Source organism: Bombus impatiens, unplaced genomic scaffold, assembly GCF_000188095.3.
Source record: "Bombus impatiens unplaced genomic scaffold, BIMP_2.2 scf_0217, whole genome shotgun sequence".
NCBI classification, from domain to species: Eukaryota; Metazoa; Arthropoda; class Insecta; order Hymenoptera; family Apidae; genus Bombus; species Bombus impatiens.
In genome coordinates, this window is record NT_176636.1 from 395,441 (window position 1) to 422,189 (window position 26,749).

Sequence of the window (26,749 nt, forward strand, 5' to 3'; positions counted from 1 at the left end):
TTTTTTTTTTTTTTTTGGAAGCTATCTTCATCTTAAGTTTAATCTCTTATCTATCGCCGATACCGATATTTGTATCATATCGTAAATTGTTTCAGCGATTACGAATGGGAACCACCGATATTACACGACATGTCAATTCATTACTTGCAAACATTATTGGAAAATGTCGATTTGCCTGCGATTTCAAACACGTAAGATCACGCATATTTTTTCCCCCCATTGCAATTTTGTCATCTGTTATATCGGATTAAATTTAGCTGAAAAGTTACATATAGGGGAAGCACGAATTTTTTTCACTTAAAAAAATGTGTAAGTGTTCAGTTTGGTATAGCAGACGGTAACGTTCTGTATCTACGAGTAAACGCATTATCAACGCTAAATAATGTAATAAAAAATTGTAGGCACCGTGTTCCACGCTATACATTTAAAATATATCTTTTCCCTTATGAACCTTATGAATTGATTTCTTTAATTTCCCGATTTTTTGAAAATATCGAAGCTCGAACTAAATTAAAAAAAGTAATGCATTTTATTAATAGGACGTAAGGCACAACTTGTATGGTTACATAAACTTTTACAAATTTACGTTAACTATCGATAATACTTCAGGCGTATGTGTATCGTTTAAATAGTGTTCAACGGATTGATATTTGGTAATACGAAAATTATTCCGTGGAAACTGTTAATCATTCCTATTTTTTAAAATGGGGGTATGGTGTATTTTTGATTTGCCAGTTCCGGGGCGTAATCCTTCCACAGCGAAAGATCTACCGACGGAATGTTGTCGCAAATCGTGATAGGATTACTGAAATTAATGAAAAGACTTATTGGATGGGGCAGTTACGAGGCGTATCGTGATATAGAAATAGAAAACTTACGATGCAGATACTTGCTGGAAGCCTCTTAGTTGCATGCTTGTGATGTGATCGCCGTTATCGCAGAATAATCTTGATATACTGGCCTTTCGAATCTCGTTCAATTGCTCTGCAAAAGCATAGAAGTCGCACACTTGTAAGTCTTTGAAAAATCTTTTTCTCAAAATTGAGAATCTTTATCTATTAGCTGCGAAATAGTGAAGTTGACGAGAACATGAAACATTTACCTATAGTGAACGCTGATTGGTGGTCACCTCTTTCGTACCAATAACGATCACCCACTCGTGTTTTATAGAATTGTCTGGTAAGGATACACAAGAACGTAGGACCGGAAAGTGTACCCGGCACATGTTCTTCCAATGATCCTCCGACAGTTAGTTCGACGTCATCAGGACTGGGATACAATTCAGACAACTTTGCTACGTTCTATGAATAGAGAAATTATCGTATATATTTGTTACATGATAATATCATTCCAATATCAATTCACAATGATAATTGTCATCATCGTGACTCTTTATTAGAATTTATCACGGCTTCGTTATATAATACGTGTAATTCATCGTGAACTTCTGCCCTATTACGCGATAGAAATGCAAAGAAAAATAGCGTAAAATCCTACTATGAACTGTGTAACAAATAAATTATCTTGGATCTTGATTTTAGTTATAGCTGTTCTCTGTAAGACTGAACAAATGATGTTGCACGATTGTTTCGTAATTCCGGTAGTCTCGTTAAAATATACTTATTCCGATGAGAAGCGAACACACGTTTATTTCATCTACAAACAACGAATATTTCCTACATTTCCATCTAATATTTGCGTTTCATCGTATTTCGGAAGTTTCCAGCCAAACTTATTGACATTTTTGGATCTTCTCTTTGGAAAATATGTACCTACCGAGGGAGAAATATAATCTGTGAAGTCAGTGAAGTATTTCGCTCTGGGTAGACCGCAGTATTCGCGGTAGCTGTTGTACGACGCGAGGCCGTGATCGCGATCCCTTTGAATATCTGTCGCGCGAAGGTCAGATCCCAGTGGTCTGTCGTTTCTGAATAAGAATTCCGTGATCTGAAATATGTGGAAGTTGAAAGGTTTGACTTATCTTGATTGAGATTCGTTTAAACGTTTCATGTACCTCCGCGTCAAAGAATTGATCGCTGGCTTTTTCTGGCTGATAAGACATGCCTCTTGTCAAATCGTCCATATTGTCGCATTCCTCGATAATTCCTGGTCTGTTGAAGTGATCGCTCAGCCTCAAGGCATCGTTTGAAAATCGCTGCTCGTTCACCAAGCTGAGATTCGCGAAACGAGTAAAACAAAATTTTCTTCTTAATCTTGTTCGCTTTCCAATGAATTTATTTTGTTCCAATCCGATTGGAATATCGTTATACTAACTGTGATAATACTACTGAACTTACTTGAGGTAGCCGGCGATAAGGGAATGGAAATATCTAAAAGCTGCGTTCGAATGTTCGTTCAGAACACTTGGATTTACATTTTTATCATAGTCGTTTACATAGCCCTTGGTATTGTATAAAATCTTATTACCATACGTGGCCTGAATGCCTAGATACGCGATATTTACGTAATATTAATTATCGAATAAACAGATATTTATTAATGTAACGAACATGTAACGTTACCTAAAAATATTGGCAACCATTCGTAATAGGAAATGTGTTGATGTTCTGCAATTACAATACGCCGCGCCTCTTGGAATATCGTCTCATCCGTCCAATGTGGATTTAAACGAGCTAAAGCATCAGCGACGCGATTATGCTCCCTAAGCAGTATTATTTGCAAAATAGTCAGCTGGGGATTCTGATTAACTCGCGTGTCTCCTGAAATAAAAATCGAATCGTTCGTTAATAACGAATAACGACGATACATGAAACACGTCTGGCATGTTATTAACTATAAGCGGAATGTTTTAATACGCGTTGAGTCACGACCCAAAGTAAATAATACAATAACAGGGCAAAGAGGATAAATAAAAATGCCAAATCTTCTAATTATAGCGTTATTTGGCTAATATCAAACAATAGCATTTTCGAAAACGACTTATATAAGAAATACATACTGCAGTTACCACTTATGAAACCAATTTAACAAGGAAATCTTTGTTTTAGAAAGAACAGCATGTCAATGTAGTACAATACAGTTATCACCTAAAGGAAGAATTTTAAATAACTATAAACGCTTATGTTCGTCTAATAAAAATGTCAAACGCGATAAAGAAAGGGTATATTTAATTGCAAAAAAAAAAAAATGGATTTAAAGAATGTAATAAATAATCAACGGTGCCAATTACACCGTACAGCTGTCTAGGAAAATATTTTACTCAAGTAACAAGAACCACTTTCACTAATATCATATTGATAGTTATGAATTATGAACTCATAAACGCTGGTAATCCCAAGATAATTAATTACATCTGCACTTTAATTATTAAATGCGATATACTAGATTTTCAAGATAACAAGTTTACCATCGAACTATGTATGTAATATTTTTTCTTTCATTAACCAATGCCCACTTAATAATTAGTGGCTATAAATTTCTTTATCTGCGAAAGGTATCTTTTAATCAGAACGTTGCCTCGTATAACGCTGTCGCTCAAAACTTGGCCATTAGTCAATGCTTAACGGTACTTGACGTATTAAAGATTATGTTTAATGGTCAGTGAGACAACCTGTTCGAGTAGTTAACAGTTTTAGTGCATAAGCGAATGATAAGACGAGCGACACGTGAGCGTTCAGATTGAATATGAAATTACCCGAGTACAACGTGTCATTGAACGTGATAACAAAATGTTAATGAATTTTATTCTTATATTACACAATTAACGCTATCGACCATTTTACATTTTAATCGCTACGAGAAAATAATTATTATAATCATTTGTTATTTGTTGTACAGACATCGGTATAATATGACCATTAAGCGTTTTAATTGAAAGCTGTCAGTGATTTTTTAATGAAAATAATTTCTTCGTTTTGTGATAACCGATTGCGTACCGATTTCTTGTCTATTAGTCATGGACATTCGATCGCAAATATTCATTGCGATCGTATCGCCGCAGCGTGATTTCGTCGATGCTTACCAGCCTGATAGCAAATTTCGTTAGGATCGGTAGTTTCACAAAGCTGGCTCTTGTTGGTTGCCATAGGTGGCCATTCTCTGTTGCGTCGTATCTCGACGTTCATGCGGCCGCCGACACCGGCTCGCAGACTAGTCGCCAGCTGATCACTGGATCCATAAACCAGAGAGAGGTCCAAGAAATGCGTTACGACGGTTAACTGAAAGATTTATTTTACGACATTCTGAAATTCCACGGGGGACCGAGTAGAACGGGCGCTTAAAGAAAAGAATTAAAACGAGTTTTCTGAGAAAAGAAGTTTAAAGTTTCTTTAACCAAACGTTACAGCCGCTGTGGTCGGATAAATTAAAAAAAATTGCAATTTCGAGGTTCGTGAGTTTAGAGGAATTTATTTTTTTTTTTTTTTTTTTTTAAGACAAACTTGATTTTAATCCAAAAATTAGTTTCCCTCTTCTTTCATTTTTCGTTTCTTCAATTCCTGTATCCTTAATCAGATACATATCGTATTACGCTTGAATCATCGACGGTAGAATCAAAATAATTTGTAGACCGTGAATGATAGTGTGGCACGGTGTATCGGTAATCGATAGAATGATTGATACGTCCGTTCGAGTAGACAACTAACGCTTTCGTATTTATGTTTATGCGAACTGATTATGTTTCTCGATATTTTCACGAATCGAACACGTCGTTTTGTATTCCCGAGGATTACTCTCGATTTCCGCGGATGAGGTAATAAATGAAGCAACGAACCACCAGACCTATCAAGTGTAAGAAATAGCAAACCTGTTCTGCTGGTTTGTATCGAGATGCACAACTGCGGTCAAGGTCGGTTGTACTACGAACGAAGTTGAGACATCTTATATTGGCCTTGCTGTAGGTGGAATCATCGTAAGGTATAATTATGGGATAGCATTGACCGTGAAGCAACAACGGGTCTACCAATTGGCCATCCTCGGTACAGCATTGCGTGGTGTGTGGTTCTGTTGCATAAAAGTTGGTTAAAAGTAAGGCAATTGGATATCGATAAGGTCGACATAATTTTGAAATATTCTATTAATATTTCCTATACGTAAAAAAGCTACTATGAAAAACGTGTGATGATAAAAAATTTTTAATATTTTTCCTGTACGATACTTCTCGGCTTATTCCCGTCCTTTTTCTTTTTGCGATTTAACCGTGCGTTAATATTAGAACGTAATTTAGTCGCAATGTTTTAGATTAGGCGCCTACGCACGCTTTTAAATGTCGGAAAGCACTCTATCGAAATGTAACGTTTAACTTGAAACCAGTTTTAAGAACGATTTAATAAGCCGTGATCTATCGCCGATTAATCGATACCTTTGCTTGATAATTAACATTTAAATGTTCGTTTACTAGAATTTTATTTCAATGACTGAAGTTTCAGCAAGGTAAAGGCAAACATGGAAATGAAAAGTGGACTTATGACGAAAAGAGATGATAAGAAAGTTGAAATTTACTTGATTGAGTAGTTCCGTCGATCATAGCCATGTCGTGAGTAATAATTTGTCCCCATTGCATCGCTACCAGCGTCCATACGTGATCATCGATATCGACTTTGGGAAATAACGTATAGCTAACCAATCGAGAAAGTGGTAATTCTGCTCCAGTTACTGATTTCGTGGGCGATCGTATTCCTGCATAAATTAAACGTTTAATAGCGACTATGGTATAGTAACAGAAAGCGCACGAAGGTGATATATGTATGCGTGTAATACGAATTCCTTGCTTTTGGGATTTCATTCGATTCGTATCGTTGGCAAAATCGAACGCAAGCTTCGTCGTATTAACTTTCACGTAATTTTTAATTGACAAACATTCTCGATATTTTGCGTCCAATTTCTGTCAATGTATTTCTATACAGACTTTCTTGCCTCTAGTCGTTATTTCTTTCGCGATACTCGATATCCTCTTTTAACTAACGTTTTTCAAACCTCGTACCACGTATGTAATCTTACAAATAAATATAAGTTTGAAAAAGAATAATAGAGAAAAGAAGGGCAACGCAAGACGGGGAGGAACGACGAGAAGGAAGCACAGCAAGGAGGCAAAAGCCCAAAAGTTGCAATAGTTTTTAGTCATTAGTTTTTAGTTTCTAGAGATAGAATAATTAAGGCAGTGGAATATAACAGAGTGGATAAGAGGGGAGGTAAATATACAGGGTGGTTGGTAACTGTGGTTGGTAAAATCGACTTTGAATTTTCGCTCGGTACGCGTGCACTTTATCATGAAAAATTAAAAAAAAGAAATTTTTTACTCTATATTTTCGACTTCTTTTTTCGCGTAGAATCACCCCCTTTCCGCTTGTACCACCAGTTACCAACCACCCTGTATAAGAAGCGAAATAGGCATAAGAGATGTGAAACCGAAAGTTCGTCCAAAGCCGAAAGGCACGGACTAAGCAATAACAAATAATAATAATAATAATAAATATAAGTTTGAAGAATATAAAAGTTTAATAACTATAATAAAGTTAGATAAACCTAAGGACTCACGAACGTGTATTTACGAGCGTGTCGTAACTAGCAGGTGTCGCGAATACTTTTTCATTTAGACACGAACGATCGTAAAACACTGTGACTTAATTAGTCGCTTCGGCGTGGATAACACAGATCGCGCACATTCTAATTCCGTTTTGGAAAGTCGAACAATTGCAAAACTTGTTTGTCGCGAAATCACAGTGTTCACCAACGATTGTGTAATAAAGCGGGATGCGGTCCATTCGTCATTCTTGCATTGGTATTTCCAACACATCACGATTTGATATTTCCTTGTACAGTTATTTCCCCATCCGCCAGCCGAGAATGTTAAAACTGTCGTCGTAAAGGTTAATATCGTTATCCTATATGATATTCTTAAGCAATTTTATCGGATTAGCGTGTAAGAAACGTCGTCCCTGCGAAGCTTAAATTTTACGAAATAGCACGCTGATCGTTAAATTCTCTCCTTTGATCAACGGCTACTAAACGATTAATAATTACGATAGAATGAGGAATTGCTATGATACGCGAGTATCGAATCCTAGCGATCTGTCCATAACGGAAATAACAACTTGATTTTGATGGAAAGAGTCGGTAGCACGTGGTAGTTTTCACGTAACAAAAATGTGATAGGGCTATAAATTAGATACGATACGAATCTAATTTCCTGTTACATAAATTTCACTTGGATGTTTAGTTAAAATATTTCATCACGCGGATAGATAAGGCAGCAAGCATTTATTCGACTGTCGAAAATGAAAGGGTAGCGATAAAAGTGTATGAAAGTTTCATACGTTCGTGCGTATCGATATACGTTGTAAAGTTTATAAACGAGAAGGAGAACTAGTTCCTACTTAAGCGTGCCAATCACATTTGCTGCGTTTATATCGTTGAAATCGAAACAAGCTTGTGTGAAAGTCGCTATTTGTCATGGGAGACGTCGTTGAACGTCAACCGTAGGAACAACAGGAAATTTCATTGCCCATGTACCGAATTATGCGTATAAAAAAGAAAGAAATTCCATAATGCAATGCGATATTTCCATTTTTGATAGAAGCAAACTATATCACGTGGTTTATGTTCGACACGCTACTAATTCGTCGTATTCGACGATAATGACAGGTTTACAGCTGAATTCTGTAATGAAGATAATTACTAGAAGCAAAGTGTCAACGTTGTTGTTATTACACTATACAAAATTATTTGTTTACAATTCTCAATGAGAGTTGATTGTGAAATACATCCAAATAAAAAAAAAAAACTATACAAAATTAGAGCCTGTTTTCACTTGCCCTGATCAATGGTACAATCAATCAATGGAAGCAATAACAACATTTTTTTTCATGAAACAATGTCAGGTTTTTTTTTTTAAGGATAAAAATAATCAACGCCTAATAATCCAATTTATTATAGAAGTTTGTTAATTCCGTCGATAACGTGCAACAATCTCGAAATCGAAGCAAAAACTAAATAATAAATAAGTTGTTTTCGATTTTATCTCGGTTTATTTACATTCATGCCAATGCTATACCATAGAACTATATGCTATAATTTTGCAAGAAAATATTAGAAAACAGTATAAGCACGTTACATAGTTGGACTTTTTACTTTTTGCGTCATGCTCGTTTCTACATATAAAAAAGTGCACTTATCTGAAATCTCACCTTCCATATCCGAGCAATCGCTAGTGAATTTGTTTACCTGTCCGAACGCGTTATTTGTAGAATAATCGAGGTTGCCAAGTATAATACGGGTTTGTTTCCTCATAAATCTTGGTAGAAGGTAATCCTGACGTAATTGATTCAAATTAACATCGAAATAACGATATTACTCCAGATTCTGTAGGTGTCTGGTATCAAAGATTACTATGACTATGCGGATCAAGTTCAAATGGCTGAAGGAATTCGGATCGTAATTTCCTATTTCTTTTTTTTTTTTTTTATCTTCATACGCGATAAAAATCTATTCACGGAAGGATATCGTTGATCCGAGGAAATCGCAGATTTTGTATCACGATCCACGTCGGCGTGGAATAATTTCGTTGAGTCTTTTGCTCGTTTCGTTACAAAGCGAAGTGAAGCATGACCGCTGGAAGGAATCGTACCGATCGACGTCAGTTTCGAAAAAAATTGCTGAGAATTCGCCTCGACTCCAAGTTCTGCGAAGCATTACGTCGATGGAAATCAAGTAGCACGATATTTCGACGATTTAATCATCAGGAAGTTGTACGATTCTCCGAATTGTATTTTCATTTGTACCTCGCCAACTATATACTTACGTAATTCTGTCATATTTTTGTGTGCGTGAGAAAGTATCTTAAAAGCGTAAACACAAAGGAAAGGAACGCACGAGAAGAGATATTTAGCAAAAGACAACTTACGTAACGTAATTGGTTAAAAAATGTGACAGAAGAAGGTGTTTCAATTTCGTCGAAACCTTCTCACAGTCGTCAGGGATCTTTTTATTTGAAACACGCCTTACCACGTTTAACAGGGGAAATCGACGAACAGTGGAGGAAAAAGCACTCGTTATGGTAGCGCAATAAGCGGATCGTCGTGAATAATTGTTCGTAGTTATTAAGTAAAATGTCGACTGACGGCGTGCGTCAGAACGAATTAAATCGAGCTGTAGACAGTGAAAGTGACGTTCGCTGAATTTTATATCGATTACGGAAGTACATTTTTTTCTCTATAAATCAGGGAAATAGCGATACAAACGATTGAATAACGCATAAATATAAACGGGCGAAAGGCGCGTTTAAATTTAATTTAACGGTTCGTTCAACGATTTTATCCGATGTTACGTGTCATATATCTTTTTTTCGTTTTTATAGAGCGCACGAAATCGCGACGCGAAGAATTTAACGAAGACAAATAGCTGGAACGAAGAAGTGGAATCGTTGCGAGTTAAATCTCATTCGTTCTTACCATCTCCGTAATTTGGTGGCAATAGCCGGCCGTATCTCGTATTTGCCATACCCCACGTGGGATTCCTTAGATTGTTGCAAGAGCCATCGTACGTTCGATATCTCGCTTTTTCGCAGACGCGCGGGAAAGCATCTCCGCACCTGATCTCTCGATGAATATCAAACGTCGTGTTTCGTCCAATGTCGAACGATACGCTTAAATCGTACGGATAAAGTTACTCTTACGCCAACAAAACACGAACTTAGTTCCATTTATACGCATACTATAATCGTTAACGATCTGTTTGATACGTACCTACTCTGTGGGAAACTAGAGGAATATATATGGGAAGAATAAGGAAATGAATCATACGCATTTTCAAAACCGTTCGTGTAACTAAAGGTGTAGGTTGTTTCCGATCCTTCCAAATCCGACAGTTTCTCCTTGTTTCCTGAAAGAAAGATGAGATACCGATTAGAAATTGAATTGGCTAATACGTAGGTTACGTGACTCTGTAGATCCCTGGATTTTATTTTTCATGACTACTTTAAATTAGTTAACGCGATCCATTTGGATTTAACATTAATTAGTACGTTACGTAAACCTCGACTGTAGCGTTAGTTGATTTTACACGATACAGCGAGACACGAAAATTGTCTGCGTACCGCCGTTACGTGCACTTGCTTCAAGAATTCCTTCCAAAATAAGAAAGGAGAAAATGGAAATATTATAACGCGCTAAACACCCGCGTTCGCGTACCGTGTGAGTTACCGATTGCCAGTGACCCGCGGCATTTGCCGGAAGTACAATTTTCAATAAAGAAATCAAGATATTTTCCGATACGATCGAGATAAACGCACAGAATCGAACGATCGTTCCGCGATAATTTTACTTGGCAGTTTCAGCCATATCTAGATCGAGAACACGAATTTTACATTAGCCAATACGTATCATGCGCGTTCTATATTCGCCAGTGTTTCTAGCCCATTCAACGCTATAATGCCTAATTAATACTCTGGTTGATATAGCCCTATTGATCAATTAATATCCTGTGCATTGGCCATCTCTGTGTTGATCTGAGAGCGTGTTGTAATTAAATCGTGCCTTTCGATCCGCTAACTTGTTTCCCAGCTCGTTTACCCGGAACCTCGGTAACCAGTGCGTAACAGTGATCATTCTAATCAGGATAAAGGGATTTATTAATACCAGCTTTATCGTCTTCTTCGCATATCCACATGTATCAGGCGTAGGTAATCCCGTTTTCTCACGATCAAGATGCCACACATGGATCAGCGTTCGATTTCTACCTATTTCTACTTACTCCGATGTATGCAAGTACTTGTTCGATGACTGGCGGATTTTTTACGCGTTTATCTCGCGCATAACATCGAGCCGGCAACTTGCGCTACATGGAAAATCGTAGGGATTCAATGTCGACGTAATAGATCGTGAAACACGCTCGTTGCTACGGCCCGATGCCTTTCACCGCTTTTAGCCGCAACGATAAATGTTATACCAACGAGACAGATCTTATCGATGCTGGCGCAGCCAACTCGGCAAATGAACGAACCTAGTCAACTGCGTACGTTGACTATAGGGCACTTGCTAAACTCTTGGCCGAATTTGAATTTCAATCAGCGCAGCAAGTATCGCTTTGGACGCTGGCCAAATTGCTCGCGCCCTGTTATTTACACCGTTGTGGATGCTGCACCGCTGTCCCGTGTCCCGGCAACGGTTTTGTAAGTAGCGTTTTGATTTGTCAGCAGCGGGTCGCGTGAATCTGCTCCTTCGCTGGTAATATCGAGTTACGCGTTAAGGATATCGCGACGTAAATATTATAGGAACGATACTTTCGCTTGTGACCACAGAAAAGGTTTCTCGAAAAAAATTACCGATATTCCGGCATACCACGATACTTAAGGAGACAATCGTTTTCTATCCGGCCAGCGGTTTCTTGTTTTTAACTTCCACTTGTTGCACAATGAACACGTTGCCCTAGTTCCTTTCGCTGCATGATCTTATCCTTTGCCTTGATTTATCAACGCTTTGATTGCCGTTCGAGAAAGCAGACGCAATGTACGAAGAAAACGCCTAACGTTTTAAAGGAACGCGTACAAGCGTGTCGTTTTTGCCCTCCTTCTTCCCGTGTTCCTGTCCCTTGGCCCGATTCACGATGTCGCTTTAATTGATTATTAGGAAAAGCTGAAACCTCGTAGAGACGTAAAAACACGCCGAGCATTGAGAAACGCGCATAAATGTTTAGCGTGTATCTAATATTCCAAGAAGTAGAATGTCGCTTCATTAGGCAGACACGCCATATAATTTGCCTGACCATATACGTATTATGAATTGCGGTCAATTTAAGTATAAGTATACGTTACGATAAATTTGGGTTAATTCCGATATCGATCCAGGTTTTTTCTTTGCGCTGTACGCGTGCTCTTGATTATCGGTATTTTATTCGAAAGTATCACGGACCAAGTATCGATTAGTTATCGAATAACCATTCGACGCAGCAGGAATTTGTATTAGCATCTACATACGAATGCCGTTATTAATGTTTGCAATGTTATGTAGCGTATAATATATTCGATGTTTTCTTCATTTTCTACTCTCTTATTGCCTTTGTCGATAATATTTCAGCTTCTGCTTGATATTATTATTTTAAAGAATTTTTTGCGAACAAGTTAATTTGATTTAACAAGATTTCCTATATTTTTTTTTTTAATCTCAATGCCTGATTATTTGCTATTTGCTAGTAATTCTTTCTGCATCTTTGTTCCGGGAAATATAAGAAATTAATGCATAAAAGAAAATGCTTGGCATTGCGAAGCACGTGCACTCAAGTGTTTAGTTTCTTTTGTCAGTTTAGAATTCCTATCGTTTAATGTACAACACTTGGTTGTAATAAATAGCACGTGGTTTTTAAATATTTGAAAGTGTCGATAAAACGTCGTGTCAATTTGTAGTAACTCGTGAAAGGATCGCAGCGCAAATATAGGTTTACGATGCTAAATTGCGCTCATTGTGCGTCTAAAAAGTGACTATCGTTTGAGTTATTACGATCGCAAGCTGGTGATTTTAAATGGTTGAGAAAATGTCGCGAGAACTGTATCGAAGAGCCTTACCTGTATTTTCTGAGAATTTCTCATCTCCGGACGTGATATTCTTGCCATTCACTACGCTTGCTTCTTTTGTTACTAACAGAACGAGGAAAGTTGTTACAGTCCGCCATTCTCTTCGTCCCTTCATGTTTCTGAAATATAGGTCGAGATCGTATTAAGAAATTAAGTAACTGGAAGTTGAAAAATATGAAAAATTTCCATCAATTAATATACTCGTTCAAAGTATCTCTTAATTCTCAACTATGTAGTAAATAAAATAATATCTAAGTAATCTAAACTTTTATCGAACATCGATATGATCAAACGATAAACGAGATATCGAATTTCCTCTACGAACCTTGGTTATTTTCGAGGCAACTGGTTTAAGACAAGCTTAGTTGATAGTTTTCAACAGGATTCGGTACGGTTGCGGTGGAAAAACGCTGTCTGAATATAAGCGGAACGTTCTACTTTCAGGATAGCAAGATGCTTATACGTATACTTAGATATACGCATAAATGTATTTCTTTACTTTATCTTTCTACGTTTGTTTAACAAATATTTTTCCAGTTTTACCAGCTACAGCATAAACGAACCGACTGAAACGGAATAATAAAATCTACTCTTTTCAAAGAATTGAACAATAAATTATGACAACGTCGATATTTCGACATGCATCATATATATATACATATATAAAAGTTGAATTTCTTGAATGGAGAAATTATTAATATTACACGATTAAAATGTACGAAAATTTAATAGACCTATAAGGAATATTTATGGCATTTGAATCGTTTTATTCAAAACGGTAAACGCTTTTCATAAATATTAAAAGATACAGACGTTACTCTTGTTTTCACTTGTCTCGTGAAATGTGGTTTTTAAAAGTTTACGTCGTGTTCCTCTCAGTTATTTCAGATCCGATTCGCTACCGAATGCATGCTATTTCAATGCGCTTATCTCGCCTTATACATACTTCTTTTATTAATAAAAAGAAAAAGACACCTTCGAAGGTAACGCGTGTAGTGCCTGAGACGCGTTTAGGTGCATCTTGTCGCGAATATATGCGTTCCAGACGTACGTTCAAATCATGCACGACTATACCTTGCATGTAAATAAGTAAGCCAATTACACTTTGCACGATCTTGCATATTCTCCTGCCATTCTATGAAACCGTAGTAGCTTCCCATTTTTTTTTTTTTTTTTGAAAATCGAACATTTAGAAATTGCTGCTGGATTGTTGTAGGATTGCCGTTCGAGTACGTAGGAAGAGTAATCCGAATGTGCATGTTAATGTACGTAGAGACTGACTTAAATTGCTGCGAAATAAAATAAACGACGAATTGTGAAATTTGTCAATAATTAAAATTTTCTTCCAAGTTTTCGTCCAATCTGTAAGTACCACGCGAAATAACTTGAGAGATTTTTAACGTAGTCGTATTTTATGTCACGTATCTATATGAGGTTGAAAAACTGGTTTCATTAATATTGTAATATATCTCAGTTTACGTGACGGAAATAATTACGAGATTTCAACCTACTAACCAACTGAATATGTATCCTAATTACGGATACACGCGCTTACATTGTTTACGTTTCTGAAAAAGATAGAATATATCGCTATATCCAATTAGAGCTCTTTTATCATCCAAATCTACGGAATAGAATTTTAGAATTCCTTTGTAATTTGAAAAATATTTCGTTCGTTAATTCTTATGTATTGACATTCTTATAAATATCATTCTTAATATCGCGTAACTTTATAACGCAGAGAAGTCGGATTTTCTTTCTTCGACGATATCCTTCGACGGACGAGTGAAAATTTTTCTCAATCGCCACAGTTTGGACAAACACGATTTGCTACTCAAATATCACACGCATATTTACGTGTTTTATTACAATCAATTATATTGCACATCAACGAATCACGATAACGCGTATTTGGAAAACGAACGATATACAGCTTATGATACTGGATGTAACTGCGGAACAAGATCGTATCGTTTAGGTATAATCATCCTCTGTTAGGCTTCCTACATTCAAGAAGAGATCTCTTTCTCTCTCTATTTTTCTCTCTGTGTATTATATTAGGTTGTCGAAGAAGTTTCTTTCGTTTTATAAGGAAATAATAGACGCACAATGTTTTTTCTTTTATATTAGTTTATTGAATTATGCACGAACGTAAGAATAGAAATAGAAAGAAATGGATCATACCTACTTCGATAAAATAATATAAAACAGAAATTGTCGTTTATCCATTATCAGCTGATGAAGCGAAAGAAACTTTTCGGACAACCTAATACTTAGCACGCGACGAAAATACCGACCGATTCTCTATTCTCGCTTTCATATTGAGCACTTTTCTATCGAAACAAAGTTGCGTAGCTGACCAATTTTGCAGTGACGGTGCACGAGAAACTCGGCAACTTGTGCGCAACGTGCCGCGAACGCCTTCCGGTTGCATGTCACCAATTTTTTCGTGAATTTCTATCGGAACGTTCGTATATCTTTCGATTGTACAAATGTATTCGATTGGTTTGAAGCTGCAAATTTAAAAGCCTGTAATCTAATATCATTCCCATCGATTTGGATACCGAAACTAGCGAGAATGGTCATCATAGAGCGACTACAAATGAGGAGAAATATTTCATTTGATTATGTGTAATTGATCGCGTTACTGTACATTTTACAGGAAATGCGAAGCTGTATTACGTCAATAATGATCGCAGAGTGGAGTACAAATCATTAGGATTTAAAGGATTTTTTATAATTTTCTACAATTTGTATAATTTAAAAGAAAAGACGGAAGAGGTAACAACAACAACAAGCGATCTCTGCTATAGGAATTCCCTGGTTCTTTTTGTTGACTCACTGTTTTGGCAATGCCATGCCGAAGCGAAACCTGTTCTTCATTTATGGAACTCGATCGTTACGGGTTTCTTTTTTTTTCTAATTGTTTTTTCTAATCGATTTGCCGTCTGATTGATGAAACCAGAGGTGAACTGACAAGGTAATTGCGACCAGGTAATTTGTATCACGCAACTGGACACGCTAAATTACCGCAGTTGATTCGTAATCCGACTTACTGTTTCTACGATGAGAAATGCCGCCTCAATTTGTTTGCCCAGACTTCGGAAGGCACCGCGAAGTTGCACTACTAAAACGAACGACGGCGGTAACGTCATTATGAAAATTATGCAGGAAAACATTTGCCGAGTCAGAAGTCGGAACGAAATCGAAGCGTGAAACGTCCCCGAGGATTGTGAGGCATTGCCAAAGAAAAGAAACGCGATGCTCTTACGTGGAAAAACGATGAATCGTTCGTTGCATTTATTATCGGATAAATCGCGTGAATTTGACTCGTTAAATTATGTTTGCGCGCAACGTTCCAACTTTGTAACGCGATCGTTGATAAATTACGTGACTTCGTCGGAGTCAACGTACGTTACTTTGTGCAGCAACTGCGTCTAAGATATAAGCACAAACCATGTCCAACCTGTGTACAAATACTTGGTACGTTTCATCGACTAACAGAGTTACGGCAAAAAAGAAAAACATTTTCTGCTAATTCATAAATATATCAAGCATATTGTAAATTAGTTACGTTTTAAATAAGCGTCGCGAAAGATAAATCTTCGACTTAACTGTAGAAGCACGACGCTGCCACGCGCGCCGGCAAATTCCACTTTCTTCGCTCGCTTTTCCGCGAGGAAATTTGCCACGCGTTTTCACGCTAATTAACAGCTCAACAGTTATGAAGTTGCATTCGGCGTAATTGCGTGATTACGTAAAGCGATTTCCATTGCCGTGAAGGTTACGAGTTTCACGCCTATTATCATCGTGTTTCAATCAATGTCGTATTCGTGATTCGGCAACGTCCGGCCGTGGAACATGTAAATGTAGTATTTTTCACGTTTCGTGAATTTTTCTGAATCGTTCTAACTTTCTGATTAATTAACGTCGCAACGATACGAAACAGGAAGGCAGAATAAGAAAGCCGATCGCTGATTCACTGTTTCCGTCCACTGGCATTGTGCAATCGCTTTATCGATATCCTCAGAGGAAGTCACGAAATCCTCGAGTACTTTTGACTTATTCAGAAGCAAAAGGAAGTGGACTGTTAAAGCAAGAGAACCATTTTCCGAGGTATACACGTATTGTGGAAAGTCGACGGCATACCGTAGAATCTTTGATACGAAAAGTGGGATAAAAGCTGAAAGGAGTCTTTTGAAATTGTGCAAAGCATCGCGATGAGACGCAAATTCTTCAGCCGTTGCGAACGTATCGTGCGCGACGTAATGCTGTCATTTAAAAATTCCAAGATTTAATAATTCGCCGATGGTTTCGATAGCGTGAATTTTTCAAATACCATATTACGTTCCGATGGTAGAAACAGAAACGATGACTTGTTGGAAAGGATGTTGCGCGAAATAGGCCTGTGATGTTAGAAATTTGCATCGAGGCGATGTGGTTTCTTAATCGTCTACCTAAAAGGGATTGCAAAATTGAGGAGTTCCATGTGTGTTAGAAACTTTGTATGAATTGGCAACCTTGTAATATTAATATCTCTGTTATTGAAATAAATTATTGTAATTATTATAATTGGAATAAATTATAATAAATTGTTTAAGGATGAAGGACGCGAATCGGTGTCCTCGATTCGTGATCTAACTCTTCCACGAAGAATATAAACGTTTTCATTAGATAGAAGGTAAATACAATTCGAAAGATAAAGTACGAAAAGTTGGAGTAAATTAAAAGTAAGAGCGATTTTTCCTCCGAAGCTTCTTCCGCATTGCAAAATAGTACGTTTATCTGATAATAGAGTAATCTCGAACTACTCGCTCGACGCGCATAGAGTAGTACGAATTCCTAAGTGAAACGAAAAGTATTCTTTTCCACGAAGATTTACAAGCAATTTTCCTGCCACCAACAATTATACTTAACTCGTGCATTATCAAGAGTTACAACTATCGCTTCTGATAAACGCGTCACGCAAATTCACGCGATGAAGATTAATTGCATAACCTTAATTTTGCATTCATCGATCAAACGAAAGTCTCTGTTCTCTATCTGTTGCGATAAGAGAGACTACTCTCGCGAAAGAATTAACAATTTGATCATTTCTAGCTGCCAGCGACTTTACGATTATCAGTTGATTACGCAATAGTAAAGCTAAATTCCTTTCTTATCTCTCAATGATAACGCTTCGTATTATTATTATTATTATTATATATCGGAGCTTTAATCGCTTGAAAGTATCGGAAAGAGTTGCCGATTCTCTTCGTACAGGGCAAAATACAAAATCTCGTCTTCGACAACCTACGCTTTCTAACAGATGTTCGACGAATCGAAACTTTACACTTGCAGGTGTAAAAATCTTCGGACAATCCACTGCTGGTTATCCATTTAATCGAGAAGATAATTAAAAGATCCGATCTCGTGGCTTGTCTGCCCGAAACCATGCAACTAATTATATACTTGTCGTTACGAGCAATTACATTCGCCTACCAGCCAGCTCACCGCAACATCGACCTGTTTGCCCGAATAAAAGCATTCAGCAGCTCGTGTAACGATGAAACGACTAATTACAGGTCGTCTTATTGTTAATTGATCCACATCGACTACGCGATTATCACGAGGTATAAGTACGCTTGTTTTCGTTTATCGTTTAATTAGAAATTCAGAAGAAAAAGCAAGCTAGGAGCTGGCCATTTCCCACTCAGATTTAATCTCGCGATGTCCATCAACGAAGACCAACGAGGAGGTAGCGACCAAATGAAAATCCAGATATCATTTACGCCACGCCTATACGACCAACAACCAACGACGGTAAAATTGAAGAGCGCTCGTATTTTTACGTATCGATCAGTTTCCATTGTTACGAACGAGTTTTGCCGATAACATAAACGAGTCTGGTTTCAAAACCGCGATAAACGGCAAATGATGTCTGATGGCAGATCGAGGATCCACCTGGTGAATTTTCTGCGGTCGGAAATCAGAATGGGGTTCTTCGATGAGAAACGAGGTATCCATCACTGATACGCGATACGTGGCGCGATTTGTGTCCCAGTTTTTTTTTTCCTTTCTGCTGGAAATTTCACGATTTCCCGTCCGTGTGACACTTAATTACGAAAGGATGTAATTACAAGTTGACAAACTATCGATGGAAACCGTTGTCACCGATCGTACCTGTTCTTTTCAGGTGGCTACACGTCCTCAGCTCGAAGCTCTTACTTAAGCTGGAAATGGATGTAAGTTGCGATTTAATTGCTTGGTGTCCGCAGTCCTGCTGTTTGTCGCTTTGCGTCTTTGTGTCAGTATCGAATAATTTTGAAACAGAGAGCTGAAATTGAACGTAATAGCCGACCGTTCTTTCTAAGTTCTGACGCGTTATTTGTTTAACGATCGTTGAAACGTCCGTGAACAAAGTGAGGATTTTTGAAATAGAAATACCATCGTAATTTCCAAAAGTCACAATTCTCGCAGCTATGTGGCTGTCGCGTTTTTATATTCGACTATTACTCATTCGACTCTTGCAAAATTTCTACTCGAATCGAATCTCAGCATTAGTATGAATCATCGATGGTTAATTTCACCTTCGAAGGAGGCGCTCTGACGATTCGTAATATTGGATTTTGTTTTCGATCGTCTGCTAACTGATTCTTAGAACTCCGGAATAGTCGTAACAGCTATTACAGAAAATGCAAATTATGTAAAGTTCGCGTAATCGCTTCTCGAAATTCGCCGTATATAATTTAGTCTCATCGTTTAAAGGCTAACAACTTTCACACTCGATCGACCACCTTCGAAAAACGAGACATATGTATAATAGAGCACGAATATCATTGGTCGTTCACGTGTAACATCCCGGAACTAACGTGAATTATCAAAGCATTTTCAAAAACAACTTTCACGGAGGCTCGACCTTCGTATCGTACGGAGAAAAGAACACGTTCTATGTTAATTTGAAAGCCGCTCTAGGAATAAAATTCTAAAATCAACGCGAGGTACTGTCGCTAGAAAACCAATAGTTTCTTCTATAGAAAGACTAATCTCCTGTCAAATCCTATTAACTACGCTTACGACACTGAAACTAATAGAAAAATGATTAAAACGTACGCGTACTATTGCGTAAATATTTTCACAATAACTTTATACCTATTTCGTCACAATATCGTTCGAACAACAGTCAACGAGCAGAACGAGCAAGACGCGTGTCCAGACGGTGAACGTGGAATTTCCTTAATGACAACTGCTCTGCGAAGATCAAAGAAATGCTAATTCGCTGGTATAATAGGAAGAGAAAGTAGAGATATGTTTGGCTATAACTTCGACCACAGAAAATGAAGTGCAATCCTGTGGTTAATTATTTCACCTGTTTTTTACCTTTTGTTCTTTTTTACGATAATTATACAAACAGATGCGTAGGAAACTAATTTATGCGGTGCAAGTCCGTTGGACGAATCGGTGCTTTCCACTTGCTTCAAATAACTCAAACGCTAAATGTAAATTTAAGCCGAGTCAGATAGGTAGCGACTAGTAGATTAAGCACGTAACTGGTAATTGCAAATTGGGAATTAGAAATTATTTATTTTTCCGCGAATCTTGTGCGTTGTTGGTAAAATGAAAAATATGAAAATACGATAAGCAAGAGTTCGTTGATACATTTGTATAATTGCAATCGTGATGGACGTTATAATGAATAATAGACCAATGAAACGGAGTGGATACATATCAAAAGAGGGAAGCGATGAAAAGTAATTAATGTTCCAAGTACGTACGGTATGACAGTTTGAAATATCATTCTTCAAGTAGTATTTTACGGACATTACATTTTCACGGGTATTCGTATTTCGGCGTAAACTTTTGTTCCTACTTAACGACAAATTTATTACGCAATTTTGGATGCCCATTTGAAATAATATATATTCTCAGAAGAGTACAAATCCTTTGCTTGACTAATTAATTAATTCACGATAACAGTAATCTTCTTTATTCATCTGATATTGTTAGATTATATCCCCTCAATTGAAATATTGATCTTGCAATTTTATGTAAATCAAATATATATATATATACGCAGAAACTAGATGTTTAATTAAATCAGCCAACCCTAATGTTTTGATGGAAATTTGAAATTTTGATAGAAACATTTAATTACCATATAAGAAATACGTTTGTAGTTGAGCGCGTTTCCTCTACGATTGCGATCATGAAACCGAACGATGCATTAAAAGTAGACATGCAACGAATCGACGCGACGCTAATTACAAGTGTAGGAAACGAATTACGAATGTTACACGAGTCATACAAATTTCCTATTATATGGTAACAAAAATTGGGCGGGACGTAGAATTATTGCGTACGCACAATCGCGTTTATTGTATTATAAATTGCTCTACACTCGTTTCTCATTATGTTATACCTTATGAGCAGTAACACACGCTTAGGATTCAAGAAGCTTGAAACTTTCCGAGACCTTATTACAATGTTACGAGTTATACGAATCACAATTGACTCTTACAGTGTCATTTTCTAGAGTCGTCTTGTAAATTGATCGTTACACGAATATAAATAAATTGCGGAAGAAATTCGAATAGCTAGGAAAGAAATTACAACTCGGTATAACACGAGACTTGCTTTTACAATTTTTCTAATATCCAATTCTCTTGGGGATATCGTTATTCTTGTATTTCACTTTTAAGAGAGAAGATAGGAAATAACCTGGTCAAAGAATAATTTGAGCAAATACGACTAAGGCGTCGAGTGGAATGCACTCATAGTTCAGCTTCGGCATTGTTTAACCTTTAATTGCTAGAATCTTGGCACGGTAGCTGCCGAAATGGCAAGTCCAAGGCGTTTTCTCTAGTATCAAGTATACACTCGGAACGAGAAGGTTCTTTTGCGCCGTTTCATCGGTCTTGCTTAACAAACGCGCTTACTAAACTCTGATAAAAATAAAGGCGAATGTCTGGAACGTTTTTCAAGTACGCGAAATGCTGGAAGTAAAGAAAGAGTTTGTAACGTTTCATTGAACAGACGTATTACTTACACGAGATCGAAGTTTCCAAGCTAAACAAATATTTCATTTGTGAAGTGCTTTCATTTATCTAGTGGTTGTTTACTTGAAATAAATAGGTCTTTGATTCAACACGTCTGATTTCACATTAGAAAGTAAATGACTGTAAATTTACCAGTCGTTCTGTGTTCCTTTCAATAGGTTGTCAGCTTCTTGTAATTATACGAGGTCGTGTGATGCAATAACACGACAAGGATGAGGGAATCATTTACTAGGAAAAAAAAAAGTAAATGTAAAATAAACCTGTCGCTTGACATCGTTGGGACGTTCTTAGGTTTTCCCTATTCACTCGGAGCAACTCTTTCCAACGCCAATTTAATTATTCTGCTCAAACGTAAAAACACTTATACGACGAATCTTTGATACAAGATCAAGCAAAATTACTAAAAGTATAATAAATTAGAAAATAAGAGAGAAATCTGAATGAAAAGACGCGTACTACGTTCGAACGCCAGAAGGAAAGCTCTACCCTCTATTTCGAAAACAAGTAAATTCCACCTGATCGAAGCTTCCACTAAAAGATACGCAGACGAGAGATCGATCTTGAAAAGCAGTAGCGTAAAATCCACCGAAACGATCGATTTTATCCATCGTATTAGCAACTTTAATACTCGAGAAAGACAATTTGCAAAGGAAAAGTGGTCGCATCGGTATCGAAAGTCGAAATACTATTGATTCACACAGGTACAATGAATAATCGGTCGATCCGTACGGATCTGCGGTCGCGTAATTGACAGAAAATGAAACTTGAGACCCACCAGAAGATTTTTGGCTGCTCGAAAACACCGAACTTTCCAGGCCAGCTGGAACCTCATTCGAGACGCACAAAATCGGTAATATTGGAGCGGAACTTCACTTCATACGCGGTTTCTGCCAATTCTCGGCCAATATTCCAAACACGTGTTGGCAGGACGACTGAACGAGTGCGAGATATGAGCCGAACTTTATAAATGGTGGGAGAAAGTGCAGGAGTTACGATCGTAGATCGGTAGGTACCCCACGCTGTCAAAAGCTCTCGGTCTACAAAGATTTTTAGCACCGCTCGAACCGTATACCAGTCCAATGATTAATACTCGTGTTTAGAAAGGATCACAGTTTCTTGTGATATTATTTCTTAAACAGATCGCATTGTAAAAACGCTGAATAATGTAACGATTGACTTTTCGACTGCGCGCTATCGCTCGATTTTTGCCAGGATAAAGGCGCGGACCAAAGAATTCCTTCGTACCGCTTGTTCTTTGAACGTTCTTTTGTTCGTTACTTTTTTAGGCAAAAAAAAGGTTCTACCAAGGCTGCTGAAAAATTGCCGACGTTAATTCAAGCAATGATATTTAAAACCGGTAGGTACTTGGAGAGGCGATTGTACGCTGTACGATCGTAATATGTTCCCGCCAATTTCAGTCATCGTTTGCAACAAATGTTTTACAATTACAATGCGAATGCTGTAAGAACTTACAAGCTTCGCGTTTTCAAAGGGTCAATCGATTAACTGCGGCGTAAGGGTTCGCTCGATCGATGATCATATTTGGAGAAAAATCTTATCTAACTATCGTTGGAAAGATTACAATTTTGAAAATATGATTATTCATATTTAACAGCGGAAATAGTAACTAAAATGTAAAACGAAAACTGATATAAATGTTACAGGTTTCGTACGCCCTCGACTCGCTGGCAGTGCATGGAAGGATATACGAGACACCTTAGAAGCATGTTAATTGGCAATTTCAGCCGGATATAAATTAATCAAAAGGTAGATTTTAAGGTGGATAAAAAAATGACGCTTTTGTTGACAAATATGCTCTACGACGATAATCGAAGCGAAGATTGCAACGATAACAGAGAAAACGTCGGGGTTACTGTGCGAAGGAGAAGTCGTATAATAACATTCCGTTTTAACAAGACGATAAACATATTTATCCGCGGAGAATCGTATAAAATTTTCTGTTATTGCGAAACGTGGAAATCCAGTCGACTGTATTGGAAATCTCTATTAAAGTATAATGGGGTTGTTTGTTACGCGGTTAGATCGGCACGATATATCAGAGAGAATCGTAAATTTAAAAAATGTCCAATGTATATGTATGCTCGATGTAAAATTCATACGTTCGTTATTTAATATGTGGTAAAGATGAACTCACCTTATTGTTCCCCTGTCGACTATGCTGAGAAAAAAAGACGCGATCGCTCGAGCAATTCCCTTTCGTCTTAGGATTTACTTCTTCTCGTATAAGAGCCGATATCCTCGCTTTAACAATTGAACGTAATAATAATCGATCTAAAGAGAAATTGAGGGAATAGAAACGAGCCGGTTGTAGAAACGACGTTCCTTCCGCGCTTCTCATCTCCCGCGATTTCCACTTTTGTGAAAATCGTTTTCGCTTTGAATCAATTTATAGTCCCTATACCAGTCGTAAACATATGCACGTGGTGGTGGTATTTTAGCGAGACAGAGATGCGATCGTAGTTCTCAGATATCCATACTTACCACTTCTCGTACGAACTGGCTACGGATTTTGGGAATTGACAGATCGTCCTTGATACGAACAAGCTCTCATGCGATAAACGATGGTTAGTATTGTGGCGTGTCTTGTGTGTCCGAGCACGTGAATATTTCGTTTGTAACTGATATCTCGATTCGTTGCACGAATCTTAGTTTCACGTTGTATTAACACTCTGAATGAGTAAACTGACCTGGAACGTGTAGCGCAACTGTAAAATGAACCAAACCGAGGAAGCTTATCTAGCATGTAACGAATAATAAGCAATGCAAAATAATGTAGAAGATAAAAAAGTATTAGATAAATTTGTACATTTTTTATTCGAACTATCGTTACTCTATTATCTAAATTACGGTAACAATGGCATTAACGTGGATGATTGTCTAAGTTGCGATACAGAATGTCTATTACTATCTTCGAAGTATGCTTCCATTATTAAATTAAAACATACGCGATCGATAATATTTTGCGCGACGGCGATTTCTTTCCGACTTCTGCCACTGTTTCGTAATTTATTCGCTATGTGTTCCCCGTAAACTAAAAATTCATCTCGTTCTGTACTAGTTTCTGTCTTTATACATTTTATAGTTTCCCTCTCATTGCCGATGTTTTTAACGCAATTTATTTTCGGTTTTGGAAATAGGAACTTGGATTTCTGAAGTGCCGTGAACATACCTGGATTTTCTCTGTAAATCGTTTTTACGGAGACAGAGTCGACGTTACTCGATAGTTCATCCTCTTGAACCTTGTCCTTCTATAAACAGCAATAATGGTATTCTAACTATTCTAGGAAGAAGAGGCTTGTGACGGAAGAGGAGTAGGAGGAGATAACGCATATTTTATTCTTGAAAAATTAAGCGAATTCCTTTATCTTTCTAGATACACACAAAAAGTAATTAATCGCATTAAAAATCCTTCGGAAAAATAAATATCCCCAAACGTTAAATTCTATTTATTCCTTCCTTACCTTTGTTTCGCAAAAATCAAACTAAGTAATTCTTAAATACACATACTTCAACATGTTGCAGTAGAAACAACAATGGTTTGTATCCGAACCATGTTGCTCTCCGATAGAATCCATTTTTGTTCAAATTCGATGATCTTTTGCGTTCTCTTCGGAACTGACACCTTAGATTGGCAATTTTTTTTCCACTTCGCTGACGTTAATTTCGTGTTTACTTGATAAATGCTCTATCGCGTCACTGTTTGCCTTTCGATCTCTATACTGTTCACTCTTTATATTACATAAACACCCTTTTAACTGCAGATCCTTGATAAACGATAGAACCTTTTTATTCGTCCACATGGTAAACTGTCTCCACAGATATTTCGTAAAATGGTGGACTGTTTGCCTAGATACTACGTGAAATTAGTGGACTGTTTGCCTAGATATTACGTGAAATTAGTGGACTGTTTCCGTACATACTGAGTGCAAATAGTAGACTCTTTTCGCATGTAGCCGGTCGCTATTCCCTTGCCCTGTACTTCCATCATAAACAAACCATTGTTTCAGTGACTGTGTACGGTTTACGAATTATACCGCTCCTGTATCTTATTCGTGCACGCATGTTCGCAAAAACTTTACAGCTAAGTCTGCCACACTGATGGGCGATGATTGTCCGCAGACGCGTATCGCAGCCAATCAGCGTCTGTCTATCAATGGATTTTCTACGAACAATAGATGCCGATTGGCTGAGACACGTAATCTGCAGTTAGTTTTTCGTCGAGGTAGACTTAGGTTAAGGTTAAGCGACGAATCTCGTCTAGGCTTAAGCCTAGTCCTGATGTACAAACAATATTTTATCCCTAACCCGCATACATAGTTCGTGGACAAAAGTATGTGTACGCGTGTATGTACATCGTCCTGGCTGTCAACCTGCAATGTACGTAGACCGTCTACGGACAATGTGTGTTAGCCTAAACTGGATTTTATGAATAATTGTTTGCAGAATCCTTACAAACTGTTTACAGACTGTATCGATTTGTGGCGTCTAGGCTTGCGATAAAGTACCGTTGCTACTTTTAACGTCGAATTGCCAACGTAATATATATTCCGTTGTTTTAACAAAATAGTGGTATCCTTTGTTCAAAAGTAATGGTTTTCCGCGACTCGTATCTCGATATATTCCAATCTATGTATATTACAACATGTATATTCAGTCGCAATATATATTTTGTTGCTTTGAAAGATAGTGGTATCGTTTGTACGAGAGTAATGATTATTCCATGAGTCATATTTCTCAATGGGTACATACCTATATGTGTATTACTAAATGTATATATTGTACGCATATGTAAGTATACGTCCGTGGAAAAATATCCATTCTGCTGATGCATGCAACACACGAATATGAGAATTATATAAAAAAGGAAGAATGCAAGTAATAACAAAATATAAAAATACCGACACATTAGGATAAGATCTTTTATTTTCGAAATTTGCAATACGATTAATCCCGTTCTTAATCAATTCAAACTTTGAATCGTATTGAATTCCGTAAGTACAATTAATTCTAATTACGTACGAAACGTTCAACAATATTATTCTCTTCTTAATAACTAATCAGTCATACTCCGTATACTCCTAAAAGTACTTCAGTCGTTACAGTCATGCAAATCAACGTGAACGCTGAGCAGAGTTTCATTAAAATTCATTTTCGGTAACAATAAGCATGA

General features: G+C 37.3%; 1 protein-coding gene, 1 long non-coding RNA gene and 1 pseudogene across 5 annotated transcripts; 1 reads left to right on the forward strand and 2 right to left on the reverse strand.

The window, feature by feature from the left end:
* Window positions 1-24,224, reverse strand: LOC100740135 (peroxidase). Of its 4 annotated transcripts, XM_024366360.2 has the most exons (15): window positions 24,061-24,224; window positions 23,714-23,820; window positions 12,515-12,642; window positions 9,702-9,837; window positions 9,408-9,601; window positions 5,461-5,637; window positions 4,766-4,962; window positions 3,983-4,178; window positions 2,523-2,720; window positions 2,298-2,445; window positions 2,015-2,171; window positions 1,777-1,947; window positions 1,103-1,301; window positions 879-984; window positions 1-805 (listed from the first exon to the last, which is right to left on the reverse strand). In XM_024366360.2, exons 3-15 carry the CDS (start codon window positions 12,636-12,638, stop codon window positions 700-702), a joined length of 2,109 nt encoding a protein of 702 aa, XP_024222128.1. In that variant the 5' UTR covers window positions 12,639-12,642; window positions 23,714-23,820; window positions 24,061-24,224; the 3' UTR covers window positions 1-699. The 4 variants fall into 4 exon arrangements, with proteins under 4 accessions (XP_024222128.1, XP_012238866.1, XP_012238871.1 ...); XM_012383443.3 differs by lacking the exon at window positions 23,714-23,820; XM_012383448.3 differs by lacking the exons at window positions 23,714-23,820; window positions 24,061-24,224 and adding an exon at window positions 22,334-22,514.
* Window positions 24,099-25,409, reverse strand: LOC112212543 (annotated as a pseudogene).
* LOC117151447 lies at window positions 24,703-26,061 on the forward strand. The gene is made up of 2 exons (XR_004461386.1): window positions 24,703-24,791; window positions 24,864-26,061. It is a non-coding gene; the product is annotated as an uncharacterized LOC117151447 (long non-coding RNA).
* Window positions 26,062-26,749: the final 688 nt, after the last annotated feature.